This window comes from Corvus hawaiiensis, chromosome 1, assembly GCF_020740725.1.
Source record: "Corvus hawaiiensis isolate bCorHaw1 chromosome 1, bCorHaw1.pri.cur, whole genome shotgun sequence".
Taxonomy (NCBI): Eukaryota; Metazoa; Chordata; class Aves; order Passeriformes; family Corvidae; genus Corvus; species Corvus hawaiiensis.
In genome coordinates this window covers 38229249-38244237 of record NC_063213.1, presented here as the reverse complement: position 1 = coordinate 38244237, position 14989 = coordinate 38229249, and the positions used below count along the sequence as shown (strand labels likewise).

Here is a 14989-nt window from a genome sequence, read left to right as displayed (position 1 = left end):
TCTTGGGGGACAACACACTGACCATGAGCCAACCATGTACTTTTGTGGTGAAGGTGGCCAACAGCTTCCCAGGGCTGCTTTAGGAAGAAGACCACATCAGGAAAGAACAAATTGTGTTTCATTTTTTTGGTGGATCTGAGTTAACTTCAAATCAGAATGGGGTTTAGGCTTGGGAAGGTATGTCAGTGCCATTTAAGAGGCGGCATTTTTCACAGTCACATGGCAGAGGATGTGGTTACCTCATCTTCAGCTCAAAGTAGGGAAGAGAATGCCAGTTCTGTAAAAGCCTTGCAGGCTCTGTTATGTCTTTTCTGTCGGCTAAGTGCTGAGTGCCTTTAGCTCACATTGAGTTGACTGCAGGATAGTTCCTGATAGGTACCAGTGTCCCTAAAAGTGCTTCACAATTCAAATATCTGGTCCAAAGGAGAGTCAAGAATTGGATTAGTTTAAGCCAATCGACTTCTATTAAACAGTAAATATGGAACTTCATTTAAATCCAGGAATCCCTCCTTGAGGTTGATTAATGCATATGGTCTTTATTTTGCTTCTTGGAAACCAGAAAGCACTTAAATAATAGTGCCCTGCAATGTGTCCCTCACCCCTTTTGGAATGCAGGTCTGGAGCACAGATATTTATTGTGGAGCACATTGAAATCTTCTCATGGGGCTGACCATCACTTGACCTGTACTTCTGGTCCCACTGGCTTGCTGGCTAAGGGTTACATCTGTGTTGCTCTCATGACCTATGAAATGCTATATTGAAGTGAAAATAGCAGTGCCCTGGATTTTTTTGTGCCTCCAGTTTTTATTTTCAGGGTATATAAACCTGCTCCCCTGAGCACAGATGCATAAAGAACACTCGTAACATTTGATCACTTCAGTGCTTTGCCATTCGTTTCTCTCTCTCTCTGTGCCACAAACTGACTTCTGAGATAGATGTTCAACTGTATGCTAGACAGTTACATATTTATCACTTTATCACTCAATTCTCTGGAAACCAGAATCCCAGGGGGGAAAAAGGTACAGTCACCACCTGGTATATCATGATAAACCAGTATCTGGTGAAGGAACTTCAATATTCGTTGCTTTTAAAGAACACATGATATTGTGTTCTTTATTGAACAATCAATCTTGATTGAACAATCAATCCTGACCCCATATTGAATATTGATCTATTACCTGCGTTTGTTAGCATTCTTTGTTCAACAGGTGAGCATTAAACTCTGACTGTACCTGCAGGCAATATAGTGTGGCAGATGTGGTACAGCTTTATATAAAGTTGTTGATAGAGTCCCCTTTGCACCCATCCTGTGAAATAGAATCATGTGCCTATGAACTGAGGACCCTCTTAAGAAACATCAGGTAAATACCATGTTGCAAAGTTTATGCTAAGAAAGTAAATCTTTGAAAGAAATATCTCTTGCCATGCAGTGGTTTCTTCCTATCTATGTGCTGAGGCACATCTAAAATCACAGAAGGGAGAATCTTTACTAATTGGATTAGGAGTTGTTCTAATCATGAAGAACTGTTGAAATGGAAAGCATGTTTGTTCAAATCCACAGTTCTACCCTACTGAGGAAGAGTTGAGCAGATTCTTCATAGGTACCATGTATCTTCTTATTTCTGAGGATCGTAACACTTCAGATGTATTTTCTGTCCTTGGATGGCTCGCATTCTTCTTTATGCTTCTCAATTTTTTATACCTTTTAACTGAAAAGAAAAATACTGCTATGCTTCCATGAAATTGAAAGAACTGGGTCTAGCTTAAACTAAGGGTATTTTTCCAGTGCTTTTTATTATTTGAATGGTAGTTGTACTTCAAGAGTCTGGTCCTCCTTATCCTTTGTACACCGTAAAAAAACATGCTAAAGTTAATTGTTCACTCATGAAATGAGCCGGTGGGCAGATTTAATATTTCTGCGAATTAACGCTTCCTTCTTGATTTTAACAGTGTCATTGAAACTGGGAACTGATTATTGTGAAGACACCTGAATAAGGGAAACTTTTTCTGGCCTTTGGTGGTTAGAGAACATTGTCCTCATCCCACCTTTATCCAAGAGCAAGACTCAGTGCTTGCTGTGACTTGTTGTTAAGTCTTCCTATAGAATAAAATTTCATTATATTTAGTTTTAAATTATGGAAATAATAGCTGTGTCTTGCATCACTTAAAGTGTTCTCCTAGATTATAGGGTAAATTATCTCCTTCTTATTGTTCAGGTTATTCAGTGGCTAAGTCAGATGACTCTGCTTAACTGACATTACGATTAATTAAGATTCAGGGAGCTGAGCTTGAAGGTCTGTGGCAGTCTGAGCAGCCAGCATGGCACTGTCTGCTGCCATCCTGCCAGCTCAGTCCTTCCTATCCTTTCTGTGGGAGTCCTAAGTTCTCCCTCAGACTCCCTTGCTCACCTGATCCTGCCTTGCACGATGGCAGAGCCAGAGTAAAGCTGTTTTTCAGTAGTTCACTTTTCTGCTGGCTTAGTCCACTGAGGTGGCTCAGCACAGATCAATGGAGGAGCCAATACTGACAGGAAGTGAAATTAGGAGGAAGGAGAAGATGACAGACACCATGGCCTCTCACAAAACCACTGCTTAATGTGGACCTGGTGGATGTAGACATAGATTGGACAAAACTGCATCCAAATTATCTCAGAATGGAAGAACTGGGCCAGAGTTCTTTAAATGCTGAATTGTGTAGAATGTTGCTTTGTTGTCTTCTAACAAATGTAGCATCTCAGAAAGCTGTGCCACGCACAAGGTACGAGACTCCATGCGCTTTGGATTCCCCAGAGGCAAGGCAGTGAGACCCAGAGGTCAGGCATGGTACAGACAGAAGCACTGAACATGCAGGATGACGCTCCAATGTTACACTCCCAAACCAGAGGGCAGGAACATATTTGGGGAGACAGGGACTGAGCAGTATCATGCATTTTCAAAGGCGCATGTGACCTCCATTCTTGAGAAGCAGGGAGCATGATCTAGCCCTGCATCTGTAGGTCCTGTCTTCCCTGCCCTGTGTCCATTCAAAGGTGAGAGGAGATGTAGGCTTACTGTAATGCAGAAGCCCATCGCTGGCTTGGAGTGAGCATCACTTACAGTGCTAGTATCAACTCCTTGGTCTGCCACAGTAAAAGTCCTGGAGCTAGACCAGGTCTGACAACAGTGTAGCCACTTGTGTGGGAAAGAATCCAGAGCACTGACTTTTTTCTTTGAAGCCACCATTTTGAGGTGGTTCACTGTCAAGGCAGTTCGGATGGAGTTTGGTGAAGGTGACAGTCCTTGAAGTTCTTACCTACAGTCTTTGGTTACCCTTGATCATGCATATATTTAGCCTGTCCACTTAGAATTGAGGAGGTGAAACATGGCTAACATTAAGGGAGAATCTAAGCTGTGTTGTTTGGGCGTTGGGGTTTTTTTTTCTCTTTTAATCTTAAGGAAATTATTCTGATAATGAATGCAGTTGGTTAGGAGTTTGGAAGATGAGTGTGCAGGAAAGGATGGTGCAGTCTTGAAGTGCTGGCTTCCTCAGATAGTTTTTTAATGTCTAGGAGAAACACTTAAAATGTGAATCATTACAGCTTCTGGCTGACTTTGGATTAACTAAAAATTACAGTGGCTGAAAGCATGCATTGACAGAGTCTGTAATAAAAAAAATATTTTAGTATATTCTCAGTAGATTTATTTTGATCACCCAGGTTAGCCAGGCTATAATAAAAATAGTAAAATAAACAAGTAGCTTTAGATTGAAAAAATGAAATAGCTTTTGTTCTTAGCAAGTTTACAGCTGAAACAAGTTGTACAATAATGATTCATAGTTTTATGTGGCAGTGTTAACTTATAAAAGTTTTGGGGGTGAGGTGAATTAATCAATTCCTCCAAATGTTTACATTATTTGCTCTGATACTGCCTTACAGTCCACTAGTACTTCTGCTCTGTAGGTGGCAGAAAAGGAGGAGTAAAACTGTTAGCTCAGGTCCTCTGATTTTGCATGTGAGAAATATCACTAAATTAAAGTGAAGGTGCATGTGTTCATGGACACCTCCCCTTTCACAGCTTTCAGTGAGATCCTTCTGAAAGTCTGTGGGGTTTAGATGCTTCAGTCACTGGTGCAACTCCAGGCATTCAGTTCCTTTTCTCTATTTGAGGCCTCTTTGGTTGTTCATAGAGCCATCTTCAAGTTGAGTTCTTCAGGCTGAAACTGCTGCTTTCCTTCTAGCCATTGCCCCTTTCCCCAGTCCTAATGGTTGCTTCAGCTCATTTATCAGCAAATTATAAAACCTTATTATCATGCTCATTACTTTGTCCTCCATTTTGTTGGGACCATCCCATTTACATTAGATATTTGTCTTCTAAGTGCCATTTTGTTGTGCTTAAAATCATCTCCATGACCCTCTGAGCACTGTAGTGAAAACCTTTAATGCGCCTTTTGTGTTCCAGATCTCCCTGCTGATTGGATTCATCAGTGTAAATAATTCTCCATGGACAGATTACAGTGCATACAGCTTCTTTCAGATTGTCACCATGTGCGATTTGGTTATGATTTTGTTCTTCTACATCATGCACATTTTCAGAGTCTACAGGAAGCTGACTTGCGTTAGCTGGCCACTCGCGGTAAGCCTGGGTTCCTCTCCTCTCTTGGGGGTTGATGTCTCACTTTCTCAGCCCATTTTCTTGTGCTGTCTCACAAAGATAGGCTATCTTTCACTCAGTTCTTTTTTGCCTTGTATGCAAATCCCTTTGTTGCTTGTATTCAGTTCAGCAGATTCTGTAACTGTAAGTTTTCAGTTTCAGCTGATTTGGATTTGAGTCTACCCTCCTTTACACAGATATAAATCTAGATTTACTCCATGGAAGGCAATAATTTTATTAAGAGACAACTGAAAAGAAGCTACTGGTCATCAAGCCTTCAGCAGATGGGTCCTAGCTCAGGTCATTTATAGCAGCTCAGGAATTGCTAAAGTACCAAATCATTGTGTTAGAATTCATGTACTACATCCTGTCCCAAAATAAAGTATGTGAGTGCTATTTAAATCAGATGTGTCTCTTTTTGGTATGGTTTTAGGTAACTTAAACAATAGCAAAAAATAGGAGCCTCAGCCTGATTGCCATAGCCTGGCCATTCTTGGGATATCCTGCAGGATGTTCCTGCCTCATTCCCACATTTCCCATACACATCCATCTCTCATATCCTAGCGGAGAAGCAACAAGCAGCACCGAAAATGTGAGACTTGAACTTCCTCAGTAGCTCTGGCTCAGGTCAGCTAACAGAAAATTCTGCATCCTAGTGTGGGGTGATGGATTTTAACAACCTCTTAGAACATGCCTCCCTTACATATGTTAGTTCCACTGAAGAAGGACCAAAGCAATGGAGAAAGCCAACTGGAGAGATAGAGAGGAATTTTGAAATCCAAGAAGTGGTTGGGTGGCGGTTAATGGAAGCTACATAAGTAATTTAGATCTAAGATAACAGTTTGTCCATTCATCCACTTATAACCAGAGAGAAAAATATAATTTTCTTTTTTCTTTTTAGCTGAAGAATGTGGTTAAACTTTTTTTTTTCAGATGTGTGCCACCACTATCTGTTTCTAAAGGTACTTATGTATCTAGAGATAACACGGACGCAGGGATTGAAATAAAGGAGTGAAGTAAGCTAATAAATAACAGTTTTGCAAAGCAGCATTTAATGTGTACATTGCTGTAACAGGACTGTGCAATTTTTGCCTCTGCATGGGCTGCTTTTGGGTTTTTTTGTTGTGTGTTTAATCATTCCTCTGTGTTCCAGAGCCACTAGTGACTTTAAGGCACTGAAGTTTGTGGCTGCTCGGCTTCAGAAAGCTTTATGGGATGTGATGCTTGAACACTGCTGCGCTGTTACAAAACAAACAACTTCATTTTCAGTCACATTTAAGTATCTTTAGAACAGAAGAGTTAGAACAGAAGAGGAAGACACATAAGAGACTCTGGGAAACTCCAGCTAGCATTTGGATGAGTTTCCTGGCAGGATCTTTACATTGCAGTCAGGGGCGTGATCTGCAGCCAGTAAAGCTGAAGTTGTTCAAGAGGTTGTTTATTCCTGACACCCTTTAAAGCTTGGAAGTATTTCTCCAGAGGGGCACTCTTCCAGCCCTGCCGCGGGTTGGTTCTCCACCTAATGTAACCTTTGATGATTCTATTGCAGCTTTGCCCATCCCTTGGATTCCTCTAAAGTGGTAGCCTGTGTACGCTGCTTTATTTGATGTCTCTAAGGAGGCAATGGCATGTCCCATTTTCCTGCTGCGTCATGGGCTAGTCAGAGAAGCCTCCTTATGCATATAATTTATTCTGGCAAATGCAAGGGTTGAGATTTTGATTACCTGAAACAAGTTTACAAATTAGGGAAGTAACTTGTGGTCTCAGAGCCTACTTTACAGGAAAAATCCTTCTCAGCTCTTTTTAGCACCTGAGCAGAGTGAAACTGGTATGGTAGATTATTCATCTTCTGGGCTTTCCTTGGACAATTTCATTTTGGGGCTGTATTCTGTCTTCTGGTTTGAGACAGAATCTCTCCTCTCCCTTTTGTTTGCTTGGCTCATGCTGGTAGTGCAATGCAGATAAAGGAAGCAGATATCCACCTGCCCACTCCACCATGCACAAGAAACAACCCATGTTCAGTCTGCAAACACCTATATTGGTTGTCATAAATTCTGTGAGGGTTCAAAATCTAAATCCACAGATATTTCCTGCTTGTTACAAGGTAAAGTTGACTCCTGGATCGATACTTATCACACCAGAGAAAAGTTTAAAAGTGGTGACTTGGTCCTCTCTCAGAAAACTTCAATGCATCATGTTTTACTGCAGCTGTGCTTTTGATGGCTTCCCTCCTGTTTCCAGGCTTGGCTGATGTAAGTTGTTAGTAAATGCAGCAGTAGATCCAGTGCTTACTTTCTAAGATTATCAGAAGTAGGAGCATTTGGTTTTCCACTTACGCCATTTCACGTAGGCTAGAGAAATATTTCCTTAAGGCTTCTTCCTTCCTCCAGAACCATGTCTTGAGTAAGGTGCACACTTGATGCAATAATGTAATGTACCGTGCTGAATTGAAAGGATTGCATCCATACCCAGTAAGTAAATCTCATTCCAGTAACATTAGTAGACCTAAACTGTTCTTTTTTAAACAGAAACTGAGGTTTGGTATAAAATTCACTCACAAGGTGAGTTGTTGGATTTGTGTTTTGGTTTTTTGTTTTGTTTTGCTTTTTTTTTTCCTTTTGACTATGTTTTGTCCTCTGGGTTTGAGGGTTTGAGTCATCTCTGCCAACTTATTTTCTTTCTGAGACATATCAAAACACTTTCCAGCTAAGTTTCCTTTCTGATGCATGCTGTGCTTGTCTTTTCAGGAGTTTCTTCATTACTTAATTGGTACAATTCTGCTTCTCATTGGATCGATTGTAGCAGCAGCCAAGAGTTACAATATAACTGGACTTGTGGCTGGAGCGGTAAGACTGTGTTTATTAGGCTTGACACTTCTAAAAGTGCAATATGTATTAAGTAGGGCCTTGGGAATCTCTCACTTGTACCTCTGTTTTCTTACACACTTGCCTTACTTGTGTCTTGGTTGGGTGAACTACCTTCTAGCTCATTTCAGTGAATGTTCTGTAACACAGTGCCAACAAAAATATTTTGTTGTCAGACACCAGACTCACCACTAAAGTTGGTATTTGTCCTGCCAGAGTGTTGAAACCAAACGCTTCTGTTTTAACTCATAGGAATTAATGTGTTTAGGTGAAGAATTAAGACAATTAAGTTTTGACGAAAGACTGTTGTAGCAGCTGGAAGTTACCTAAAGGATTTCAACCCCCGGCTTTCAGCGCCTCCTGCTCCTGAACAGAGCCCTGTCCAAGATAATTTCTCCTGAGCTAAAACCCACTGGGACTCTGAGCTGACTTACTGGAAGGTGCTCTCTGCCTCTCTTGGCTGGAGGGCTTTACAGAGAAAGGCATGACTTACAAGTCACAAGGGTGACAGTACTTTCACAGCAGCAGGACCTGAAATACAGCTCCTCCAGAATAAAGAATTACTTTCAGAAACTTAGTCCTGGTGATGCAAACAGACTAGAAGACCTACCTGACTTGTTTATTTGGCAGACAGCAGGGAAAGACTTTTTTGAATGGTGCAGTAAAAGAGCAGTAATCAGAGATGCTAGAAACAGTCTTTTCTTTGTTGCAGAATCCTAGTGAGAAATTTAGATGTCGAGACTCCATGCTGCTGTCCAGCTTTTTCTCCCTCCTTGTGCATGACTCTCAGTCTATCTTTCAGTTGCTGTTTTGACAAGACATAAGCTGCTATTATACTATGAGAACTTTGGGTTTTTTAGTCTTTTGGCAGAATGGAGTAAAAAAACCCCTTTTTCGGGTCTGTTAATCCCATAAAATGTGTAGCTGAGTATACAAAAGTGTCCATACATGCATGGAATATGTGTCATCTAATGCTCCATAAGTATTTGTGGTTTGTTTGTTTTCTCATCTAGACTTTCGGGTTCCTGGCTACAATACTTTGTGTTATAAGCATGTGGTCATCCTACAAGGTTTCGTGCATAACACAGTCAACAAGTAAGTATCATGCTTAGTAACTGCCAGAATGCTTCCCAAAGTGACTATTTATATTTTCTGGAACAGGGCTGTGTCTACCTGGAAGGATTTATTAATGCCCTGGTTGTTGTGACTCAAAATTACTCAAAAAGCAATAATTCCAAATTTTCTGTCAACACAGACGCTATCACAGCTGTTAACAAATATCTACAAGAGCAAAATAACTTGCTTCTAGCAAATAGTGAACATAGCAATGCTTTCTTTTCTCCCTTCCCCACCCCTTACCAAAAGAAGGTTTCCAGTGTGTTGCTTAATAAATTGGATGAATTTGTTTATGGCAACACAAGTGACACTGTCTTCCTTTTCAAAGATGCATCTGTGTGACTCCATCACCTGTGCAAGACATCTGCCTTACAAAACAGGATACCAAAGAGGAGCATCCACTACTGAGGAGAGAGCCATGGGTATTTTGTTGCTAGCCTGGACAAGCTGGTAGCTTTGGAAGATCTACTTGAATGCCTAGGCAAAACAACGTTGTGAACCAAAGTTTTTTTGCTCCCCCACCTTCCCCCACCCAAAGAAGTTTATAATGGAGAACCTGCTTGTTTCAGAGAAAGACAACTTCTGTCTCACAAGCTGGGCCGTGGCCATTTCCAGCTATTTACAATAAGTGCATTTAGAACTCATTTGGACAGTCATTTGGTTCTCCTTTCCAAGGGATGGAAAAATTGCTTCTGATTTCCTCCACCTGTTTACACAAGGGAAATCCTGCAAATTCCTACCTGATTCTGAACTTCCAAGGATTATATGTTTAACAAAGGAACAGTTACAAACTAATTTGTGCCTGGATAACCTGACCCAAGCCTTTGTTACCTCTTTCGATCATAACTGTGGACTGTTTCTAACATCAGCTCACCCAGCATCAAAAATTATGAACTGCAACTTGAATACATCACTGCAAACACTCCCTCCTAGCCCCAACAATACACAATGAAATCTGGGATTTTCTCCATGAATTTTTAGCAATCGAAGATTATTCTTAAAAACTTCCCTTGCCAAATACAGGAAAATATGTACCCAAGAACATATGTTTAATGTTTTGTGGGGTCTTTTTTTTTCTCCTTTTCACAGTAAGACCTCTTCTGTAGAAAATTTCTATGCATTTGCTATAAATTATTCTCTTTGTAATCTAACAGTGTTTATGGAAAGCCCATTGTGAATGGAGCAATGTGCTTCTTTCTCTCTCTTATATGTGGTTTTGTCACTTTCTCTGCCTCAGCTGGAATCTGTGCTCTTGGGGACTCTGCCCAGAGCCTGGACAGACAGAACAGTTCAGTTCTGTCCGACCTGGTATCATCATGAAGTTCTATGTAACTTCAGTGCTGAGACAATGCCTTCTTGGCACCTTTGTCTTTCTGTTTGCACTCCATCTCCAGTGAGCTGGCAATTCTTTGCAGGAGAAAAGGAAGCGTGGGCCTCTCTTCCTCTTTGGTGCTTCTCCTTTCATGTTGAGCTGTGAAGTAGAACTCAGTTTATTCTGTCAAGACAACTGCATGATGGTGCAGCAGAAGTTTGGTTTATACCATTTACCAGGGACAGTCTGGAGAAAAAAGTATTTTCTGGCCTGCTATATATTTTTCTGTTTGTTTGAAATTCTGTATCAATACTGCTAAGTAATTTAATGGTTCTCTTGGAAAATTCTTTTTGTGCCTCATGGCAGGCCAACATATATTGCTATTTGTTGCCACCTTATTTTTTTTTCCCATCCTAATATATGTATCTTTAGTTAGAATTTATTTTTAACTCTTTGACAACATAAAATTGGCCAGCTGCTAATGTGTCAAAAATTTTGAGTAAGCAGATAAAAATAAGTGAGCAGATAACTTGGAGAGGTAAGAATCCCCCTCCTCATGGTGCACAGTTTCTGTGATTCTTTTTGCTATTCCTTTTCAAAAGCGCCCTATTTAGAGCAACACAGAGCAGGAAACAAATTGAAAGGACAAAAGTCTGTTTTTAGTGGATGAAGGTACATACAGTCACTCCAAGATAAAGTGCTTTAACATTAATACAGAGGATTATTCAAATAAAACTGTATAACAGGCAGATATATTGTTACTGATTTCATATTGGCTGTTTCTTATTTTTTTACAATGTTCAACTTCTGCCCCCTACCTTCAGATGATATGTTTTGTGTTTAGTCAGAAATGAGCCTTTTTTTTTTTGTTTCAACAACCCGAACTGAGCATGGCTCAGAGGCTCTCTGGCTTAAGAGAACAAACATTCTTCTCAGCTGGGAATCCAGTCAGTTGTGTCAGTGATAGTTCAGTCTTCCTTGCCCTGCCTGCACAGGACCAGTCAAATGGCCATACGTGACAAGGGACTTCATTCTGAGCACTTTGAGTGAAAATACCTGCAGAAGAAAGCACACACACAAACACACACCCACACACAAACACACACCCACACACACGTGTGTGTCTGTCTAATTTTTTGCAACAGAGATGCTTGATCACCAGTCCTCCTGCCAAGACTGACTTAACTACAGTCTTTGGAAACCAGCACTCTAGCTTTAATTTGGACTGATAGGATAGATGTTTAAGGATACAACCTCTCCTGTTCCCCCAGAGGGAAGAGACTGTGTTATTTCTCCTTCACCTCCTGAGGTATCACCTCAGATTGACAGTAATTACCTTCCCACAAGCTTTAACCCCCCTTGGCACTCCGGTGGGAAGACAGTGTTCTGCTGCAGACAGTGTGAATGCAGCTGAGACCTCAGCGCTGTGGTGGCAGTGGGGAGAAGCACCTGCTAAGGACTGGGGCTGTAGCCTGAGCTTGCTTTGCGGAAAAGGCCTTTTCCACTTTCTCCTGGAACCATGCCCCCTCTCCTGGCACTATACTAGCTTTTTTTTTTTAGCCTCTCACATCGCTCTGTCACTTGTCACCATATGGAGAAAAAAAAATCAAGGGGAATTTCACACAGTCTAACAACCAAAGAATTTCTGACTATGTTCTGTGATCATCCAAAGAATATGTTTTGCTGTAAGTGCACTTGTTTATACTGGATCAAGAGATGGAAGTTACCGGTTCCCTTTTGGTTTTTGTGCCTGTTGACAGGGCTAAAATATTCCTGCAGCTTTGGCTGTTGTGACAGTGCTGGGTCCATTGACTCACCAGATGCTCCTAATCAGGTTGCTCTCAGGCTGGAAGACTGACATCTCTGCTGCCGAAGTTTCCTTGCTTTCCCCAAATCCTCCTTGTGAAGCATGTCTACCAAGAAAAGCACAGATTTTCTGTTATCACCAGCTCCACCGGGGGTCTTTGAATGACAGCTCCATCTGGCAGGGAATTTGACACCTCTCTGCTGTACTTCTGCCAGCAAAAGTGTTTTAAGTTTCCTTCAGTGTCAACCTGGTTCTGAAAGCTCCATCTGTCTGCAGCTTTATCAAATATGGGATTCCAGCTGTTTTAGAAATAAACTCTGTTAGCTATTTGGGTGATGTGGAGAATCAGATTGTTGTCCTGGTCATTTTTTTCCCTCCTCTACTACAGCAGTGGCTTTCTCTCTGGGGAGTATCAGAATACCTCCTATAACTGGAGGACAATAGGTAGGAGCCAGAGAAAAACCTGTTCCCTGCAGTTGTGTTTGGATGTGCTGGTCTCCCACTATCCCACACAAAAGTTGTCCATCCTCTTCAGCTCTAAAATGAGTGTAGTTTATCCTTTGAGCTAACACAGATAGAGTTAGGCATTCAGTTCTTACTGAAAAATTAAAATGTAAACATTGAGAGAGGAAAATTGGTAGTGCAAACTGTTTCATACTGTGAAAAAACTGCAACTTCATGTTTGAGCTCTGGGGGCTTGAGATAAGTTAGAGAATGAATAGTGCTTCTTTCAAGGGGAAATGAAATGTTTTAAAAAAGAGGAAGGATGGCTTTGAAAAGCTTGAGCACCACAGTGCTGGATGAAGACACTGCAGGTTATGTGACCTGCATAACTTGCACACTTTTTCTGTTGCTGAGAATTGGTTGCACTGTCTGGAAACAGTTCACTATGTGGGGTTTAAAGGGGGTAGCAGGACACCCCAGTAACAATAACTTGTAATGAAGTGGGGGGGTGGCGGGGGGGGCATGCCAAGTGATGATCCATGGAAGAGGACTAGGAACTTACTAGGACAAAAAGGAGGAGAGAAAGAAGATCAGGGGCAAACATTAGTAGAAAGCTTATGAAGGGAGGAACTAATGTGAGTGCCTTGTGCACTGAACAGAAGTGGTGGCAGATATCAGCAGTTTCTGGCTGTGCTGGTTATTAAAGGGCAGGTCTGCTTGGAGTGACAGAGAAGTCTCTTTACTGCTTGCCTGCACTTTATAACCTGTGTCTGGGATTTTCCTGCTCTGCTAAAGCTGTGGGAGGATGGACAAGACCTGACCACAGGCTGTGGAACGTAGCATCAAGTTGCCATATGGTCTGCCCTGTTTAACTTAAAGTTGCTGTGGACTCCACTGTGCTTAGAGACAACATGGAGGCAAATGCTGCTGCTGAGCCTGTGTGCTGGCCAGGGGCCTTGGCCATCCATGCAGCTTGGGCAAAGTACAGACCTGCTTTTAGACTGAGTGCCATCAGAAAGCCAAGGAAAGCTGGATTTATGTATCACTGGGCCCTACTGGGCATCCAGGAGGTGCTGCTGGTTGTGTGAAAGGAGAAGTGGGTACCAGAGAAAGGGAGGTCCACATCCTGTTCTTTCTGCCTGCAGAGATTTACACCCGGGTGGCAGGAGAGAGCCCTCACCACAAAGTTCTAGGATACTCTTAAGCAACCCACCTGTTTGGGCTGTTCCAAGTTTCATACTGGAGCAAGTGCAAGTGCAAGTGCCATGCCCTTGGCTTACCTTTTGCTCCTCTGCAGACACACAGGGCTGCATACTTGGGAGGCCATCCTGTTGGGAACAGGTGGCTCTTGGTTCCAGTCCCTGGTCCCAGGGCTTGTTTAACCCTGCTACATGGGAGCAGGTCAGAAAGTGGTACTAGTGCTTGTTATCTTCCTCTCCTGGAGAAAGACGATTACTTTTTTCCAGCACAGAGGCAGCTGGAAAACAGGAAAAGCATTATGTCCTTTCTGGAGGTCACTGATTACCCACAGCTGGCTGCTCCAGAGTTTATTTCTGTTCTGCCTGTCCCTGAGCCCAGTCCATCAGCCTCAGCTGGTCCCCTGGGTCAGCACGCTGGTTTCTCACGGCCAGTATGGCAAGTACACACCAGTGTTTGTTACTAGGAGCTGATCAACATAGAGCGAGTTCCCACCATCCAGGAGCTTGCATGGAAGTTAAAAAAAAAGGGCCATATGTCTAAAAACCTGATGATTTATCCTCTTGTTATCTCATATCTGCAGTGTTCTACTGTGTAAATGACTTGCCAATTTATTAGGGAACGAAAAAGCTCTCATCACCTGCCTGAATGAGTCCCTCTGCCTTGGGGCAGTTGGCAAAAAAAAAAAAAAAAAGAATCTGTCTGCTTTTTGCCCTTTACCAAACCTCTACCTGAGCTGCTCTAACAGTGAAAGTGAAGCTGTCTGGCCATGCCCAGAAGCAGCACTTCACAGGAAGGAAGATTGAAAGTTAGGAAAAATAAAAAAAAATATAAAAGAAGAAGAAGAAGAAGAAGAAGAAGAAGAAGAAAACAATAATTAAAAGTGTTGCAGCACCACAGAAGTTTCCTGCCTCAGGGGTGAGGTGGCTGCAAATACGAGCTTTCAGTTTTACACAGAGACAGAATTTAGATACCAAAACCCTTGGCATTGTTCTGGCTTAGTGCTGTGATAGCTTGGCTTTAAAATTCCGGTGTTGAATAGTCAAAGGCCTGATTTGACTGTGGCTGCTTGAATGTGCTGCAGGGTACGGTGGTATGATAGGGAGGGCTTATGGAAAGGAGGCTGCAAGGGACCTTGCCTTTTTGTGTGGTGATGGTGAGGAATGAGGGCAGAGATAAAAGAGAAAGTGCAGATGAAGGAGCTAAAATCAAGAGGTCACTGCAGAGTAGCAACACTACCCGACCTTTCCTGAGGGAACAGCTCCGAACAGTGCTGTTCCTTGGATTAATATTTTTGTATCGCTTCCTGGACGTAACACCACCTCCACCTGGGTTTTCCATATTGCTGAACTACAACATTACAGAAAGGCACATAAGTATTTTCAAAAGCAGTTTTGTCACTGGGTAAATGCTGGCTCTCAGGTGAGATGTGTGTTTGAGTGAAGTATGTCCTTCAGAGCACTAGCCAGCCATAAAGGCCTGAACTTTTGAAGCAGAAAAAAAGATTAGGACATTTACTTCAATTAAAATTAATTTTTGATAATCCTGTCTTGGACTGAGTTGAATTCAGAGTGCCCAAGATGTTGTAAATTTCATTTATTGCTCTTTAGATGTTTGCAGA

General features: G+C 41.9%; 1 protein-coding gene across 1 annotated transcript in view; it reads left to right on the top strand.

Moving 5' to 3' along the window:
• Positions 1-12075, top strand: part of CMTM7 (CKLF like MARVEL transmembrane domain containing 7) — a 28148-nt gene extending 16073 nt beyond the window's left edge. The window contains exons 2-5 of the mRNA XM_048301283.1: positions 4437-4610; positions 7376-7474; positions 8506-8587; positions 8937-12075. Of these exons, the coding sequence (XP_048157240.1) occupies positions 4437-4610; positions 7376-7474; positions 8506-8587; positions 8937-8950 (369 nt within the window). The 3' untranslated portion in view covers positions 8951-12075. The remainder of the gene's footprint in view (positions 1-4436; positions 4611-7375; positions 7475-8505; positions 8588-8936) is intronic.
• The last annotated feature ends 2914 nt before the right edge of the window (positions 12076-14989 follow it).